A 19120-nucleotide genomic window follows, 5' to 3' on the forward strand; every position below is an offset into this window, starting at 1 on the left:
CGACGAAATTTGCCATTGGAATGGCCAAAAGCACATTAGGTTTTCTTATATACAACTATAGATGTGTTATTATTTTTTTTTTCTTTTTTCATCTTTTCCGATGAAATGTGTTGTTATTTTCTGGAGAAGATATATATATATATATATATACACACATATACTCTTTTCTTTTGCTTAGAAATTTAGAATGACTGGTTGTCTAATCGTTGTGTCCCACTCCCATCTCTGTCTTTCCTTTCTATCTTTCCTTGTCACCACAAAATATTCCCCGGCGTACTCTTTACACAATGACCCTTTAATTCAATTGCTCTGTAAAAAGTGGAAATAAATATATTTGTTAATGGTATTTAAGTGAAGATAAGTTCAATTATTTAGAGTTTTTGGATTGCATATCACATTAAACATATCACATAAATATATAAAATCAAGTAGTTTTTTATATATATTCTCATCCGACTGATTATATATATATATATATATATATATTTTTTTTTTTTCTTTTTTCTTTCCATAAACCCCCAAAAAAAAAAAAATGAAGACATCTTCTTATACATCAAATTTAGTCCTAAATCTTAATTTGCGTTACCTATTTATTCAATTTTTATTGTTTATAAATCTTCTAAACGAAATGCTAGTGATGGCACTACATATTTGTGGAGAATGCAACTCAAAAAAAACGATGGTAGGTATAAGATGAATAAGCTTTCTTTTTCTTTTTTTTTTTTTTTTGTTGAGAAAATAGTTTCCAAAAGTAAATAGTAAACAGTCCTCTCAAACAACTAAGATATGCTATAATCTCGACATTTCTTAAAATTTTCCACTGGATTGCCTTGGTTCTATCATTTTCTTTTTGAATAGCAAATGGGCAACCATCCACTCTTCTCCATTATTGTATCCAAATAATTCAGTGATAAATATAAAGAATGTTCTCCAATAAACAGTCCACTTCACAGCGGAATCACTGCCATAAGTTGACTCCATAATTGGTTTTATGGAAGAAATGTTGTGATCCATTCTTTTGAGCCACTCGTTACTGCAAGAAAAAAGAGTTTCTGAGTGTTTGTATTACAACTAATAACAAGACATAGAACGCGAACACCATTACCCTGTCTGTGCATTATGTTTCCCATTCACAAGCCAATGATTGACAACAGAAACATCGTCCTGCAACAAAACCATCACCATTTTAAACTGAATTCTCAACCAATTTCTGTGATGATGATACAGTCTACATTATTATCTGATGTGTTTTTCCCGTTTTCATCCCTCGTTCATCTTGAGCTAAGGTAAGAAAAGAAAACTAATAGATTTCTGAGCCATTTCAACAATATTTTGGTTGTGATACACGTAGCTCATAAATTTGAGAGTGGGTCGTAGAGAGATTACCTGAAAATAAAGTAGTAGATTTGCTGAAAGCATTGTACTACCAACTAAGACGTCCCTGCAGAGCCAGTCATACTTAGTGAGCCAGCCACCTTCATTGACATCCTACAATAAGGCAACGGTAAATTAGGAATTACGAAATTCTATTTTCTACTACAATGAGTAATACTTGTTTTCCAAATACCAAATTTAACGCTTCTCTGACCAAAATAGCCTGGTGAATAAAGGATTATTTAGAAATAAATGAAAAAGCTATACCTCAAAGTGGTAAGCAAATGCCTTATGGCAGATATGATGAACAAACAAAAGACTATCCGGCTTCATCCACCCTGATATTTTCTTGAGAAGATCTTTATAGTTCTTAATATGCTGTCAAACAACAAAACCCAATTCTTCAACTAAGTAGAAAATATAAACACCATACCTATCTCATAGATTAAATGGGATTACCTCAAATGTTTCAACGGAAATTAATCGATCATATGAAGCATCCATTTCAAATGTACAAACATCAGCAACAATGATCTCTAAGTTCTGTAGCTCAAGATCCCTACAAAAAGGTAAGGAAAAAATTAGTGCTTTATGGGTCAAAAATTACCATAAAAATCAAATGAAAATCTCAAAAAAAGCTAGAGGCATTTGGAGATATACCGACACAGCTCGTCAATATACGCTTTCTGTGAACCTGAGTCTGTGATCCCGGTAACCCTGCAGTTGTTGTGTTTCTGTGCAATGTAGAGGCAGAGTGATCCCCATCCACATCCAATATCCAGAATACTCTGTCCATCTTTTATCTGGGCCCTCTCACAGTAGAGTTCCAACATTGCCTTTTCTGCATCCTCTAAACTACTACGCTCATCCGCGAAGTAACAACAACTGCATTCATTTTATTTTAAAAGTCTTTTAAGTCAATCTGTTTCTTTCCCCCACATTAACAATAAACTAATATCAAGGCAAATCAGAGCGAAGAAAATCTGGTTTTCATTTTTTATATATAATGTATTGAAATCAATATATGTATCATACCTGAGTTTGAGATTCTTTCCAAGGATTAGCTTGAAGAAAGATGTTGGTAATGCATAAGGGTAATGTTCTGGATGTGGACCTGTCCTTAAAGTTATTGGTACCTGTTTCAGCGCTGTGCAGCAAAGAGGATATTGACATTTGGCAGAGAAACGAAGACTAAGTAGAGAAAGATAAAGAAAAGGCTATGTAAATTACAGTGTACAAAATGGAGGAGTTGGGAAAGTTGAAGTTGACATAAAGGCTGATAACTATAGCGTAGACGACTGGCTATGAACATGCGGATGAGCCTTCTTATGACAGCATCAGGTAGAAGGTTGCGTTGCAGCCAAGTTAGCATCAGTCTCATCGTTGCATCGCATAGTGCCTGCAAAATTACATTCATTGTTGATAAAGATACCACCAACAATGTTGCTGTTGACGTTCATGGGCATATGGAGTAGTTTTTGCAAGGAATAAATTACCATCAATAATTGAAATGTCCTGGCCAACATACTTGGCCCTTGCTCTCGCCATCTTTATGGTATGTCTTCTCAATACATCATTTGTTGTAGAATTGATTTTCCACCTTCTTGATAATTTATTTCTATTATTTTGATGATAGATCAAGCAAGCCCCACATTTGAAAGCAAAAAAAAAAAAAAAAAAAAAAAAAAAACAAAAAAAAACAAAAAAAAACAAAAATGCAAAAGCTAATTTTTCATTTTTATTTTTTTTTAAGGAAAAAAAAAACGTTAAAATTGTTTTGTCGATATAATTTTTTTCTTATATAATAAAAAAAAATAAAAACTTAATCATATTCAAAAGAGAAAAATAAGGTGATAAGACGCCTCAAGTCCCATACTGTATTAAAGTAAAAAGATTTGTATGTCATGAATCTTAAGATAAAGTTGTTCTCGACTATTGCTCTGCTTTTTGCTTCACAAGATAGACCTCACTTCCCTTGATCTGGACTGGCTGCAATCCTACAATCCAGATGGTCAGCCCAAACCACAAAAGATAAGGTGGAAACCCATCCTTATCCATTTATTTGTTAACAACAATTTTAGAATAGTAGACGATAAAGTCATTGGAGATGAATTATAAAAACCAGTAGAAATGTAGTTTCCAATACTAGCAGCTCCCATCCAACAACAAAGACGGGCTGTAATTCATATTTTACTAATTGATATTGACATTGCCTCGGATCGAAATGGAGTTTTCCATGTTTCATTTCTTCAATAGGAAATGAGCAACCATCCACTCTTCCCCATTGTTGTACCCAAACAGTTCTGCAACAGCAATAAAGAACGTTCTCTAGTAGACAGTTCACTTCACTGCTGAATCCATAACTAGACTCCATAATTGGTCTTATAGAAGATAAATTTTGGTACATTCTTTTGAGGCACTCCTCACTGCAATACAAATGGTTTTTGGATGTTTTCTAATATAATTGTGGACTTCATTGGATGACCTAATAAGTAATGGTAGAGCTGGATGTTTCACTATTTTTTTTCCCCTGGAAAAATGCAGTTACTGACTCAATACATAATTGCTACCTTACCAAAAGTAATAGAGTTGACCCATACCGTGTTTGGACATGATGCTTTCCATTCACAAGCTAGTGGTTAACAACGGAAACATCATCCTGCACAAACATGTTCACCATAATGAACCGAAAGTCTGAGTCAAACTGATGTGATTCCGCCTGAGGCCGCTCAACCGATAACCCACTGGGGTGCTGACTCGACACGGATGAAGACTAGGCCAATCACAAGAGCTCAAATTATGAGATTTAAGGACAACCTGGGAGTATTTATACAGGGGGTAATCAATCTCAACAGAGCTTGTCCATACTTGAAGATACAAAGCCTATTCTAAGCATCCAAGTGGTGGAAGCCGATACGGACCCGGGTGACGGTTTTGGTACATTTTTGGAGTCCGAGAAGCATGAAATGGTTCCAATGATTTATGGGTCAATACATATGCCTAAGAGGTCATGGAATCAAGTTAAAGCAGCCTCAAATACAATCAAAAAGGGCTTGTACGGACAGCATCAACAATTTGGCCGAATTTGCTGTATTGCTTGCTGGCTTTACTGTATTTTACTGTATTAGCCTTTTCTTATTTTTCCAAGCATGGGCAACGTGTGGGACTTCATATTCAGCTTATTTGGCATCTTAAAAAGCATCTAGAAGCTGATTTGAAGCTCAAAGAGGTCAAAGATTGATCAAATTCAACTTGATAAAAAAGCTAGCATTTTTAGTTTCCTAATTTGTTTTTACTTTTTGTTTTAGGAAACTACCATTACTTTTAGGTTTTTATTTATTTATTTTCTGGATGAATAACTTTAGGAAGGTTTTTATTTTATTATTTCCATTGTAAATTAATTAATTCCTAATTCAAAATAAAGGAATTAATTAATCAAATTTAGTTTAGGACATATTACAATTCGGTCAAGTTTCCTAATTCCTATAGGAGTCCGGTTTTGAATTAATTTTTTAGGGTTTTTTTCTTTGTAAACTTAGCCTATTTAAAGGCTTATTTTTCAATATGAATAAAAACTTTGATTTGATTGAGAAAATACTTGTGAGATTAATTATCTCATTGTTCTTTGAGAACACCTAAAACACCATTAGAGAATTGGTTGTTTTAGCTTGACTTATCAATAGGTTTTCCATCCCCTATTGTGGCGTCTACATTATACCAAGGTTTCTAACCACAGGTTGGTTAGGGGTTGAGGTCCATTCCATTAGAACTTGAACTTAATTAAAGATCCGGGCTAATATAATACGGGTTTAGGAGCAGGTCGTCCTAGGTTCGTATCATTTGGTATCAGAGCTAAATTTTGTTCAGGTTTGATCTATCTTTATTTGCCTTATTTGTTTTTGTGTTATTCTGCAATTTTAGCATTAGGTTAAGGTTGCATCCATCCTATACACGTTCTGCATTTAAAAAAAAATAAAAAAATTCATTCCTAGTTGAATTAGGTTTCCTAGTTTTATCATATTTTTGTTTCCTAATTTGTTGGTTGTCTTTTATCATTGTTCTTGATAATTTTGGTTTTTGTTGATTTTCCTTTGCTGTTTTAGTCTTAGAAATTTGCATTCATATATTCAAAAAAAAAAAAAAAAAAAGAGTTTGCGGCAACATTAAAAAAAAAAAAAAAAAAAAACTGCACATTTGTGTTTATTTGGAGGTCACAGGTTTGGTGTTTGTTTTGGAGTTGGAATTGCAATTTTGGTAATTATTCTTGCTACTGCAGTTGTTTATGTTCTGTGAGTGAAAAAAAAAAGAAAAAAAAAAAAGAAGAGGTAAAGCCGAATTAAAAAAAAGAAAAAAAAGGAAAAAAAAAAGAAAAATATTTCGGTTTGTTGGAGTTTGATTTGTTTGCTGGAAATTTGTTGGAGCTGCTGGTTTTTTGATTATTTATTCAATATTTGAGTTGCTGGGAAATTATTTTTGCTGCTGGATATTTGGATTTTGGGTGCTTAAATTTTTTGGATTAAAATTAGTTAAAGGAATTGATACAAAACTTGAATTACAAGAACAACAACCAACACTTTTCTATATTTTTGTTCTCTTTGATTCTTGTTCGTATTTGAATTTCTTTTTCTGTAATTTTATTCTTCAACTCATAATCTACTACCATCTGGTGCAGTTTTCAAAAATTCCAACGTTTTCCCATTATTTTGTGTTTTCTTGTCTAGAAAGCCGAAAAATTAGGATTTGTTGGATTCTTTCGGTGTTGCCTACTTTTTGCTACTGCTTTGTTGATAAGTTTAATTAAAACATACTAGTGATCTAATTGCTGTTTTGTGGGTGTTTTAATTAGAACTTTGAGATAATTCATTGAGTGGAAAAAGGCAAGAGTGTGTGAGCTTAAAAGAGGGTAAAAACCGAAACTAGTGTGCAAACACGAGTGTCGAGACCTTGTTTGAGTGAAACACGTGAGGGAGTGAATATTGTGAGGATTTATTTTATTTTTGCAATATTTTACTAACATGGCAGATTCTAGAATAAGAAGAGGGGATCCACCCTTAAGGATTAATGAGGAAGAATCCGTAGCATTCCATGGCGATGACCGAGCTACCGGGAGTGGAGACCAATTAGACATGAGGGCTGTTTTGGAGTCAATACAGCGGGTTAGTGCTCAAGTTGAGCATGTAAATCAAAGAGTGGGAAGACTAGAAGCCTCACAAGGAAGGCCGAATACAAGAAATAGGCAAGAATTCCATGGAGGACGAGACCGAGGACGAGGAGGTCGCGAGAGGCCGAGAGAGGAATTTGATGAGGAGCCATTCGACGACGACTTTGAGGAAGGTATGGACGAAACCTTTGCTGTCCAAGATAGAGCTGGCCGTGGGAGATATAGGAGGGAAGATACAGATGATGATTTGGGAAATATCAAGGTTAATATCCCACCTTTTATGGGTAAAAGTGATCCCGAAGCATATTTGGAGTGGGAAGAAAAAATGGAGATGATATTTGACCGCCATAATTATTCGGAGGCTAAGAAGGTGAAATTGGCAGCAATGGAGTTTGGCCATTATGCACTCCAATGGTGGACCAATGAGCAAAACACCCGAAGGAGAGTTGGTTGTCAGGACCCGTCCAGAATTCCTTCCCCGGAACCCTAGACAGCCCTGATCCCAGGGAAACCCTACCGAACTCTCCAACGGAAAATCCGGCATAGCCTCCCCTAAGGGATTTACTTACCACAATTTACCTGCACTGAAAACACACTTCTAAAAACATCCCCTTATTCCTCCCACATTACTACAGATTGATTCCACAAATTACAGCACTCCAAAATAAATACAGTAATCGAGTGCAAAATAAATACAACAAGAGTGAAGAAATATTACAACTGCAATAAAAGAATAACAGGGTACTTCACGAACTAAAACAGTGAGGAAGGTCGAGTCCGCTCCGAATGAACAACGACAACCTGGTACCTAGAGGAACGGAATTTAAGAGTGTGAGATGCTAATCATCTCAGTGAGTAACCCTATCTACTATACAATACAATATCACGGTAATAAGTAGATAAATAATAATAAAGTGGAAATAATAATTTTTCTCAAAACCCTTACAATTCTCTCAGTTGGAAAAGTTCCCCTTTTAAACCTTTTCACAAAACCCTTGTTCGTAATCCCCAAAAACCAAGACATCAATTAATTCACTAAATATCAAATAGAATATAATAATTCACGCATCCGACAATTTTAATTTAAAGAAAATTAATTTATTGAATAATTAAGTAAAGAGAAAATTAAACCAATTTAAGAACCCCAATCAAATAAATACCAGAACAGTAATAATTATATTTTTAATTCCAATACAGTTTCAAAACAGTTTATTTTTAAAACACAGTTCTGAAAATCATTTGATGTACCCACTATATACCAGTGGCGCCAACAGTACCCAGCGTCCCAAGGTACCGCCAGACAGGAGGTTATAGAGAGAAACCGGCATACGGTCGCGTGGCGTCCCACTGCGCCGCTGCTAACTAGGTGTCCCGGCCAAAGGGGGTGGCCTACCCTCATCCGATGGCAACCACAGGACAACCTTATCATATCAACCGCGTGCTACTCACACCCACCTGCGCGCTAATCACATCACCTGCGCGCTAATCACACCCACCTGCGCACTAATCACAACCGTGTGCACACTAACCATATCACATATAAACAGAACACCAGTACGTACACGGTGCATCTAAAAATCATAAAATTCACAATTTAAATTTTATAACAAATTCCACATTTTTCATAAACATAGCGGGCATAGTCCATCCGCTTGAACCCGGGAATTATCCGTAATTTCTTTATAATCAATACCATAAATTCCATGATTTTCAAATCCACCAACTCCCAAATCCATCAATTCAAATATCCACATTTTCCCAATAGTATAAATAATTCTCGAAATATAATAATTAAATCTCATAATATTCCATGGGCATATTTTATAAAAATTGAAATCACCAACATAACCAAATATTTTCTTTGAAATATTTGAAAATCAAATCGTGCCCATTTTACTATTAAAACCACACCAATTTCAAAATTCTCAAATCCATAAAATAATTTCACATGGCATAAATTTGTAGAATGCACATTTCCTTAAATCCAATAAATTCATAAATAATTCCACAATAAATCCAATAAATATTTGGCACATAGAAATTAAATTCCAAATATTTAAATCGCACATAATATATTCACCAAATAAATTCCCAAAATTAATTTGAAGGTGGGTCACTCACCTGGAGCACGCAATTAACCCACGATCCACTACGGGATCAATTCTACGACTCACTGGTGCTCCTAGAACAAAATTCACAGACAGTCAAATAAATTAATATTTTATTCGGGTAAATAATACCCGGTACCCGGGGGCTTAAACGCAAACGATACCTAGAATTTACGAGTTATATACCGAATCGAAACTCGAGTGATGCTGATCACAGATTCGGTCTCAATTTCCAAGGATCGTACCCGACGGGGTTGGAATTTCGCCGGGAAGCTTTTCGGATTTCGGCTCCGCAATTCTCCCAAACCATCGCGAATTGGCGGAAACGGAAGCCAGATTCGGGTTCAGGAGGTCGAACACAGCGGACTGGAGCTGGCCGGAAAACTGGGTACTCGCCGGAACAGTATTTTCCGGCGAGCCGCCGCGGTCACCGGCAACCGTCGCCGGCGGCGGCGCGTGCGGTGGCCGTTGGTCGTGAAATTTTGCAGACTTGTAGATCTCGAGAAGAGCAACCCAACGGGACCGGCGGTGAGCAAAACGGAGGTCGGACGGCGGAGAAATCACCGTTTGAAGATTTCCGGCGCTCCGATCCTGGCGCGTCTGTGGTCCGATGGCCGTGATTTTTGGTGGGTCGGCCGGACTTGAGGAGGGGATCAAGGCTAGCTGGCGCGTGTGGCCGGAAAATGGCCGGAACAGTGTCGATTCGCGGTGGCCAGCGGTGGAGGGGAAAAACTCGCCGCCGAACTTCGGATGTCTGATCCGGGCGCGTCCGGCGGCCGTTCGCCGTGAAATTTGGAGGTTTTGCCGGAAATGAGGTGGGCAATCTGGCTGGCCGGCACATGTACAGTAACTCAGCCAGAAAGTTTGAAAATTACCGGCGGCCGGCGACTCTCTCCCTCTCTCTCTCTCTTTCTCTCTCCTCTCTCTCTTTCTCTCTCTTCCCCGAGTGTTTTAACAAATAAAAACCCTGCGTGACACTGTTCATGCCACGTGGACCAATCAGAAGCTGACACCTGGCTTCACTGTGCACTTAAGCCAGATATATTAAAATAATACGGTATCCGGCGAATTTCAAACGTCCGTAACTTTTTAACCAAATGTCCGATTTAAGCGTGCCGCTAGTCTATGAACTCGTATCGACGAGTACTTTACAACCATACAAGAGTCAACACAAAATTACATCTCAAGAAAAAGTAAACTCCCGGCACCTTTTGGACAGTTTGAACCTCAACTTGTTTTGCCCATAACTTTCAAACCGTAGCTCCGTTTTTTACGTGCTACCAGTCTACGAACTCGGGGCATCGTGCACTTCGCCATGGTACCCTGGTCAACTCAAAATTCCCACCAAGTCAAAAAGTCAACTTTTGACCCTTTCGGTCAATGGTCAACCTCGGTCAACGTGCACGGATTCCGGTGCGATTCGGGACGGGGTGTTACAGCCTTCCCCCCTTACAAAAATTTTCGCACGTCACTGGAACAGATACGGGTACTACTCACGCATCTGTGCTTCGGGCTCCCACGTTGCTTCCTCGACTAAGTGGTTCCGCCATAAAACTTTAACTAGAGGAATAGTCTTGTTGCGTAGTGTCCGTTCCTCGCGATCCAAAATCTGTATTGGCTGCTCCACATACGAAAGATCTTCCCTTATCTCTATGTCCGGACTCTCGAGTACGTGCGAAGGGTCTGCAATATACTTCCGTAGCATCGACACATGAAATACGTTGTGAACTCGAGCTAGCTCTTCCGGTAACGCCAACCTGTACGCCACAGGGCCAATCCTCTCCGTAACCTCGTAAGGCCCAAAACGTACTACTCCTTTCCATGGAGATAACTTTAGGAATACCCAATCTCCTACCTCGAATTCCAAATCCTTTCTACGCACATCGGCGTAGCTCTTCTGTCGATCTTGGGCAACCTTCAATCGATCCCTAATGATCTTCACCTTGTCCAAGGTCATCCTTAAATACTCAGATCCGACCGCATTATTTGTTGCAAGGAGCCTCTCTTCTCCTACCTCACTCCAACACAAAGGTGTCCGACACTGCCTCCCATATAAAGCTTCATACGGGGACATCCCAATACTCGTCTGATAACTGTTGTTGTAGACAAACTCTATCAGGGGTAGTTGTTCATCCCAGCTACCACGAAATTGCATAATGCAAGACCTTAGCATGTCTTCTAATGTCTGGATTGTGTGCTCTGTTTGTCCATCAGATTGCGGGTGAAAAGCGGTGCTGTAGTTAAGTCTTGCTCCTAGTGCATCAGCCAACTTCCGCCATAGTCGTGAAGTGGCGAGGATCTCGATCGGAGACGATGGCTAACGGTACTCCATGAAGACTTACAATGCGTTGCACGAACAACTGAGCTAACTTCTCGGGTGAAAAACGTTCTCGTACCGGTAGGAAGTGTGCCGACTTGGTGAGACGATCAATGATTACCCAAATGCCGTCGTACCTTCTAGGTGTGGAAGGAAGCTTGAATACGAAGTCCATGTTGAGTTCTTCCCACTTCCACACGGGAATTGGTAAAGGTTGGAGTAGTCCCGAAGGCTTCTGTCTTTCTGCTTTCACTTGTTGACAAATCAAACACTTTGATACGAAGTCTGCCACTTCTCTCTTCATACCAATCCACCAATAATACTTAACAAGCGTCCGGTACATCTTGGTACTCCCCGGATGCATCGCATACATCGAGCTGTGCGCCTCCTCTAAAATTTTCTTCTTGAGTCCTGGGATATCCGGAACACAAAGTCGTCCTTTATACACGAGGGCTCCATCCCTCCTTATGGAAAATTCCGGATCAAGACCTTCTTGTACTTTGCCTTTAATTGTCCTCAACTTAGGATCTTCCATTTGGGTCTCTACTATACGATCCACCAACACCGGTCATACCTGGAAGCTAGCCATGAGAACTCCTGAAGCATGCATCCTTAAACCAACAACCAACTCTCGTAACTCAATCAGCAATCCAAAAGGTAAGATTAGAACTTAAGTCTAATTTCCTCAAATACTGGTATCACCAAGTTAAGGTTGAGATAAATTCATTTGTCTTCGATTACCCTCTTAGTACTTACAATTATAAAACCCTTGCTCCTCATTGATTAACCAATAGTCTTAACCTCGACAAACATCAATCTTTCTTTTAACTAAATTCATCAAGGTCATGAATAAAATTTCTCAACATCCAAATACCATTCTTGAAAACCCTAAGTTTCCCTCATTTCAAATAAATTCCATGAATCCACACCTCAAGCAATAAGGAATTTAAATCTTAATTCTAGCATCACCACCAATACTATGAACAATCACTAGATCCTTAACCCAATAAAGTATTCCACACTTCTTAAATTCTAACTACGTCCCAAAAATCATACTCCTTATCATTGTAAATTATCACCAACAATATCAACCACCTTAAATAGATAAAACACCACCAATATGAACCTTAAATCTCCAAGAAAATAAGATATCAAGATCTTAGCTTCTAGAATGAAAATAATCATGCTTAAACATCCAACCATGCCTAAGGAATCATCCTCATCTCATTAACCTCATCAACCACCAAGTAGAACTTTAGTCGCTATCCGGATCTTGCTTGATTCTCTAAACGCTGTCGTACCTTCTCTTTGTGAACGATAGTTTAAGCACGAAATCCATGTTTACATCTCCCTACTTTTACTTGTCGGTGACTTAAGTACCTTTATTCGGATCTTGCAACTTCCTTTATCGTGCCAAACCACAATGTCATCTAGTGAGCATTCCATACATCTTTATACCCTTGGGATGTATCGCATACATTGAATCACGTGCGTCTTTTAGGATCTCCTTTTTGAACTCAACGATACCCTGCTTTGGATTCTCGACTGGCGATACTTAACCCTTAAGTCGCTCTTGGAAAACCACAACATAAAACAAATAATAAAATATATTTTTCAAATATACCTAACTTGCATAGGCAATTGTTAAAACTCCACATTGAAACAATAATAAAAACATGAATAAGTGCACAAAATCATATCTTAAAATCCATAGCATAAAATAAAATATGCACGCTTGTAATGGAGGTACGTACGACACCTTCTACATGCTACGTAATCCATGATTCCAACTGTCGCCGACACTCTGCTACCAATACAAACCAGGGTGGTTGCCTATATTGGCCGTCCAATTCCCCGGGCTCGTAGGCAACATGATCATGGGGCTAGCTCTACATGGACCACATTGGTTCGCCGCCTCCATATGGTGCAGTATAATATCAAACGATATAACATACAAATACATGTACGAACACAAACGAAAAATACTTGAATAAAATACCCTTAAATTTCAAATATCACTTTGAAAAGCATTTAAATTTTGATAATCGATCGGAAAAATATTTTGACGCCTTGAAATCGATCGACACACATCCTTAGGCAATCATCCTTCTTCTCCATGAACGAAACGGATATCATTCACGATGATAAGCTTGACCTTCAAAAAGAAAAGGCATCCTCGACCATCGACTAGGCCATAGGAATTTCCCGTTAGGCTAGATGATCCTAATTGACACCCTCAAAGATTAGAGTTATTCAAACTCGGGCAATGAATTTACTTCGAGACAAACAGAAAGAACGCTTTCACACGGGTAAAACGAGAGATTAGACACGGATAGGATGCACAACAATGCACAGTCCCTTAGGAATACTAAAACCTGGCTCTGATACCAACTGTCAGGACCCGTCCAGAATTCCTTCCCCGGAACCCTAGACAGCCCTGATCCCAGGGAAACCCTACCGAACTCTCCAACGGAAAATCCGGCAGAGCCTCCCCTAAGGGATTTACTTACCACAATTTACCTGCACTGAAAACACACTTCTAAAAACATCCCCTTATTCCTCCCACATTACTACAGATTGATTCCACAAATTACAGCACTCCAAAATAAATACAGTAATTGAGTGCAAAATAAATACAACAAGAGTGAAGAAATATTACAACTGCAATAAAAGAAGAACAGGGTACTTCACGAACTAAAACAGTGAGGAAGGTCGAGTCCGCTCCGAATGAACAACGACAACCTGGTACCTAGAGGAACGGAATTTAAGAGTGTGAGATGCTAATCATCTCAGTGAGTGACCCTATCTACTATACAATACAATATCACGGTAATAAGTAGATAAATAATAATAAATTGGAAATAATAATTTTTCTCAAAACCCTTACAATTCTCTCAGTTGGAAAAGTTCCCCTTTTAAACCTTTTCACAAAACCCTTGTTCGTAATCCCCAAAAACCAAGACATCAATTAATTCACTAAATATCAAATAGAATATAATAATTCACGCATCCGACAATTTTAATTTAAAGAAAATTAATTTATTGAATAATTAAGTAAAGAGAAAATTAAACCAATTTAAGAACCCCAATCAAATAAATACCAGAAAAGTAATAATTATATTTTTAATTCCAATACAGTTTCAAAACAGTTTATTTTTAAAACACAGTTCTGAAAATCATTTGGGAAGAGAGAGAAAGAGAGAGAGGAGAGAGAAAGAGAGAGAGTCGCCGGCCGCCGGTAATTTTCAAACTTTCCGGCCGAGTTACTGTACACGCGCCGGCCAGCCAGATTGCCCACCTCATTTCCGGCAAAACCTCCAAATTTCACGGCGAACGGCCGCCGGACGCGCCCGGATCGGACGTCCGAAGTTCGGCGGCGAGTTTTTCCCCTCCACCGCCGGCCACCGCGAATCGACACTGTTCCGGCCATTTTCCGGCCACACGCGCCAGCTAGCCTTGATCCCCTCCTCAAGTCCGGCCGACCCACCAAAAATCACGGCCATCGGACCACCGACGCGCCGGGATCGGAGCGTTTTCCGGTGAGGGGCCGGAAATCTTCAAACGGTGATTTCTCCGCCGTCCGACCTCCACTCGAGATCTACAAGTCTGCAAAATTTCACGACCAACGGCCACCGCACGCGCCGCCGCCGGCGACGGTTGCCGGTGACCGCGGCGGCTCGCCGGAAAATACTGTTCCGGTGAGTACCCAGTTTTCCGGCCAGCTCCAGTCCGCTGTGTTCGACCTCCTGAACCCGAATCCGGCTTCCGTTTCCGCCAATTCGCGACGGTTTGGGAGAATTGCGGAGCCGAAATCCGAAAAGCTTCCCGGCGAAATTCCGACCCCGTCGGGTACGATCCTTGGAAATTGAGACCGAATCTATGATCAGCATCACTCGAGTTTCAATTCGGTATATAACTCATAAATTCTAGGTATCGTTTGCGTTTAAGCCCCCGGGTACCGGGTATTATTTACCCGAATAAAATATTAATTTATTTGACTGTCTGTGAATTTTGTTCTAGGAGCACCGGTGAGTCATAGAATTGATCCCGTAGTAGATCGTGGGTTAATTGCGTGCTCCAGGTGAGTGACCCACCTTCAAATTAATTTTGGGAATTTATTTGGTGAATATATTATGTGCAATTTAAATATTTGGAATTTAATTTCTATGTGCCAAATATTTATTGGATTTATTGTGGAATTATTTATGAATTTATTGGATTTAAGGAAATGTGCATTCTACAAATTTATGCCATGTGAAATTATTTTATGGATTTGAGGATTTTGAAATTGGTGTGGTTTTAATAGTAAAATGGGCACGATTTGATTTTCAAATATTTCAAAGAAAATATTGGTTATGTTGGTGATTTCAATTTTTATAAAATATGCCCATGGAATATTATGAGATTTAATTATTATATTTCGAGAATTATTTATGCTATTGGGAAAATGTGGATATTTGAATTGATGGATTTGGGAGTTGGTGGATTTGAAAATCATGGAATTTATGGTATTGATTATAAAGAAATTACGGATAATTCCCGGGTTCAAGCGGATGGACTATGCCCGCTATGTTTATGAAAAATGTGGAATTTGTTATAAAATTTAAATTGTGAATTTTATGATTTTTAGATGCACCGTGCACGTACTGGTGTTCTGTTTATATGTGATATGGTTAGTGTGCACACGGTTGTGATTAGTGCGCAGGTGGGTGTGATTAGCGCGCAGGTGATGTGATTAGCGTGCAGGTGGGTGTGAGTAGCGCGCGGTTGATATGATAAGGTTGTCCTGTGGTTGCCATCGGATGAGGGTAGGCCACCCCCTTTGGCCGGGACACCTGGTTAGCAGCGGCGCAGTGGGACGCCACGCGACCGTATGCTGGTTTCTCTCTATAACCTCCTGTCTGGCGGTACCTTGGTATATAGTGGGTGCATCAAATGATTTTCAGAACTGTGTTTTAAAAATAAACTGTTTTGAAACTGTATTGGAATTAAAAATATAATTATTACTGTTCTGGTATTTATTTGATTGGGGTTCTTAAATTGGTTTAATTTTCTCTTTACTTAATTATTCAATAAATTAATTTTCTTTAAATTAAAATTGTCGGATGCGTGAATTATTATATTCTATTTGATATTTAGTGAATTAATTGATGTCTTGGTTTTTGGGGATTACGAACAAGGGTTTTGTGAAAAGGTTTAAAAGGGGAACTTTTCCAACTGAGAGAATTGTAAGGGTTTTGAGAAAAATTATTATTTCCAATTTATTATTATTTATCTACTTATTACTGTGATATTGTATTGTATAGTAGATAGGGTCACTCACTGAGATGATTAGCATCTCACACTCTTAAATTCCGTTCCTCTAGGTACCAGGTTGTCGTTGTTCATTCGGAGCGGACTCGACCTTCCTCACTGTTTTAGTTCGTGAAGTACCCTGTTCTTCTTTTATTGCAGTTGTAATATTTCTTCACTCTTGTTGTATTTATTTTGCACTCGATTACTGTATTTATTTTGGAGTGCTGTAATTTGTGGAATCAATTTGTAGTAATGTGGGAGGAATAAGGGGATGTTTTTAGAAGTGTGTTTTCAGTGCAGGTAAATTGTGGTAAGTAAATCCCTTAGGGGAGGCTCTACTGGATTTTCCGTTGGAGAGTTCGGTAGGGTTTCCCTGGGATCAGGGCTGTCTAGGGTTCCGAGGAAGGAATTTTGGACGGGTCCTGACATGGTGATGACTTGATTTCTACATGGCGACAAATGAAAGGAGCCATGCAGAAGCGATTCGTACCATCACACTATCATAGGTTGCTGCATCAAAGACTTCAATCTTTATCTCAAGGACATGGATCCGTGGAGGATTATTACAAGCAGATGGAGATGCTTATGATGAGACTGAACTTGAATGAAGATAGAGAAGCAACCATGGCAAGGTTTCTTGGTGGTTTGAATCGTGAAATAGCCAATCAACTAGAATTGCAACAATATGTGGAATTGGAGGAGATGTTGCATGTGGCTATTAAATTAGAGCATCAATTCAAGAGGAGGGGTGTAAGGTCATGGTTTGGAGGTGTTTCCAACAGTGGAAGGTCCAATTTAAGTGGCTGGAGGAACAATCCCATCTATGAAAGCAAGCCAAAGCCGAAAGTCAAAGAAGAAAGTTCAAACTGGCCAAGGAAAGAGACTAGAACCAAATCTGTCCAAGCACCAAAGAATGAGGTAAAATTAGATCCTAAACCTTTTAGAACTCATGATGTTGTGTGTTTTAAGTGCCAGGGAGGAGGACACATTGCTAGCCAATGCCCGAATAGAAGAATCATGGTGTTAAAGGGCAATGACGAGCTAGAATCGGAAAGTCAAGAAAGTGAGGATGAAGCCAAGCAAGAGGAGGAGGACTTGGAGGATGAACCCGAAACCTTGCAAGCATCCAATGCTGAATTAAACTTGCTTTCTAGGAGAGTACTTGCTGCATACAAAGATGAGGATGAAATTCAAAGAGAGAACATCTTCCACACCCGATGTGAAATTCAAGGTAAGATTTGTAGTATGATTATTGATAGTGAAAGTTGTACAAATGTAATTAGTAACATTGTAGTTGATAAATTAGGCTTAATAACTATTAATCATCCAGAACCTTATAGATTACAATGGGTTAATGATAGTGGTGAGATGAAAGTAAACAAACAAGCCAAAGTAAAATTTAATATAGGTAGATATGAGGATGTAGTTTTATGTGATATTGTACCCATGATTGCTGGACATATACTATTAGGTAGACCATGGCAATTTGATAAAGATGCTACTCATTTTGGTCAAGAAAATAGTATTGTTTTCAGGTTTAAAGGGAAGAAGGTCAAGCTGGAACCATTATCTCCTAAAGAGGTTTACAAAGACCAATTACAAATGCAACAAAGGAGAGAAGCCGAAAAGCTCAAGGAAAAAGCAAGTATGGCACCGACCGCTTCACCATCCTTTCAAGGAGGTAATATTGAGGTTGTTGATCAAGGTAAGGTTTCTAAGACTCATATTGAGTGGAAAGATCAAGGAAAAACTGAAAGAAAGGGGAAAGAAAGTGGCAAACCCGAGAGCTTGGAGAAGGAAGGGAAATCCGAAGGTTTGCGCCAATCCAAGGGGGAAAAAGAAAAAGAAAGAAAAGAAAGGTCAAGTAGCAACTTTTATTTGAGTTTAGGGGATATTAATAAGGTTATTGAGTGTAAGAAACCTTTGCTGGTCATGATTTATAAGGAAAATTATTTTAGTGATCAAACTAACTTTGAAAAACTTGAATTGCCAAGTTCAATGATTTCTTTTTTGAAGGAATTTGGAGATGTCTTCCCAAATGAAATTCCAAGTGGACTACCATCCAATCAAGAGGGAAAAGGTGAGCTTGCTGTCCAAGGTAAGTCTTCTAATACTCAGGTTGTGTGGAAAAATTTTAATAAAACCAAGAGTGAGAAATTCGGTGCAAAAGCCGAGAGTGAGGAAGGTGAGATGGCCGTGAGTGAGAAAGGAAAAGGAAGACAAGAAAGGAAAAATATAAATTTTTATCTTAGCTTTGGTGATGTTAATAAAGTAATTATGAATAAGAAATCATTGCTGACCATGAATTTTAAAGATACTTATTTAAAGATGTCTTTATTGCATAGAACTTTATCTGCATTGTTGAGAGCTTTACTTAGTAGCAATTTGAAAATTTGGGAAATATTGTTTGCTAACGTTAAAAAGTGTAATTTTTACCATAATGAGCATGTATTTCTAGATTTTGTTGTAATAGTGTTTGACCCAGGAGAATTGGTTTGGTTGCACTTACGAAAGGAAAGGTTTCCTAAACAAAGAAAGTCAAAGCTAATGCCGCCTATGGATGGACTTTTTCAAGTTTTGGAGCCGAATAACAAGAATGCCTACAAGCTTGATTTACCGGGTGAGTATAACATGAGTGCTGCATTTAATGTTGCTGATTTAACTCCTTTTGCTGCAGGTGATGATCTTGATTTGAGGACAACTCCTTTTCAAGAGGAGGGGAATGATGTGATTCCGCCCGAGGCCGCTCAACCGATAACCCGCTGGGGTGCTGACTCGACACGGATGAAGACTAGGCCAATCACAAGAGCTCAAATTATGAGATTTAAGGACAACCTGGGAGTATTTATACAGGGGGTAATCAAT

At 38.6% G+C, this 19120-nt stretch overlaps 1 protein-coding gene across 3 annotated transcripts; it reads right to left on the minus strand.

The window, feature by feature from the left end:
• Window positions 1-3028, minus strand: LOC107420082 ((S)-coclaurine N-methyltransferase). Of its 3 annotated transcripts, none has more exons than XM_060816993.1 (9): window positions 2871-3028; window positions 2605-2773; window positions 2410-2521; window positions 2035-2259; window positions 1834-1933; window positions 1642-1752; window positions 1387-1488; window positions 1106-1164; window positions 1-309 (listed from the first exon to the last, which is right to left on the minus strand). In XM_060816993.1, the coding sequence occupies exons 1-9, from the start codon at window positions 2898-2900 to the stop codon at window positions 252-254; spliced, it is 966 nt and encodes a 321-aa protein (XP_060672976.1). In that variant the 5' UTR covers window positions 2901-3028; the 3' UTR covers window positions 1-251. The 3 variants fall into 3 exon arrangements, with proteins under 3 accessions (XP_060672976.1, XP_015884433.1, XP_060672975.1); XM_016028947.4 differs by lacking the exon at window positions 1-309 and adding an exon at window positions 690-1033; XM_060816992.1 differs by lacking the exons at window positions 1-309; window positions 2871-3028 and adding an exon at window positions 690-1033 and having other exon boundaries at window positions 2612-2781.
• Between the last annotated feature and the right edge of the window lie 16092 nt (window positions 3029-19120).

This window comes from Ziziphus jujuba, chromosome 5, assembly GCF_031755915.1.
Source record: "Ziziphus jujuba cultivar Dongzao chromosome 5, ASM3175591v1".
In the NCBI taxonomy this organism is placed as follows: Eukaryota; Viridiplantae; Streptophyta; class Magnoliopsida; order Rosales; family Rhamnaceae; genus Ziziphus; species Ziziphus jujuba.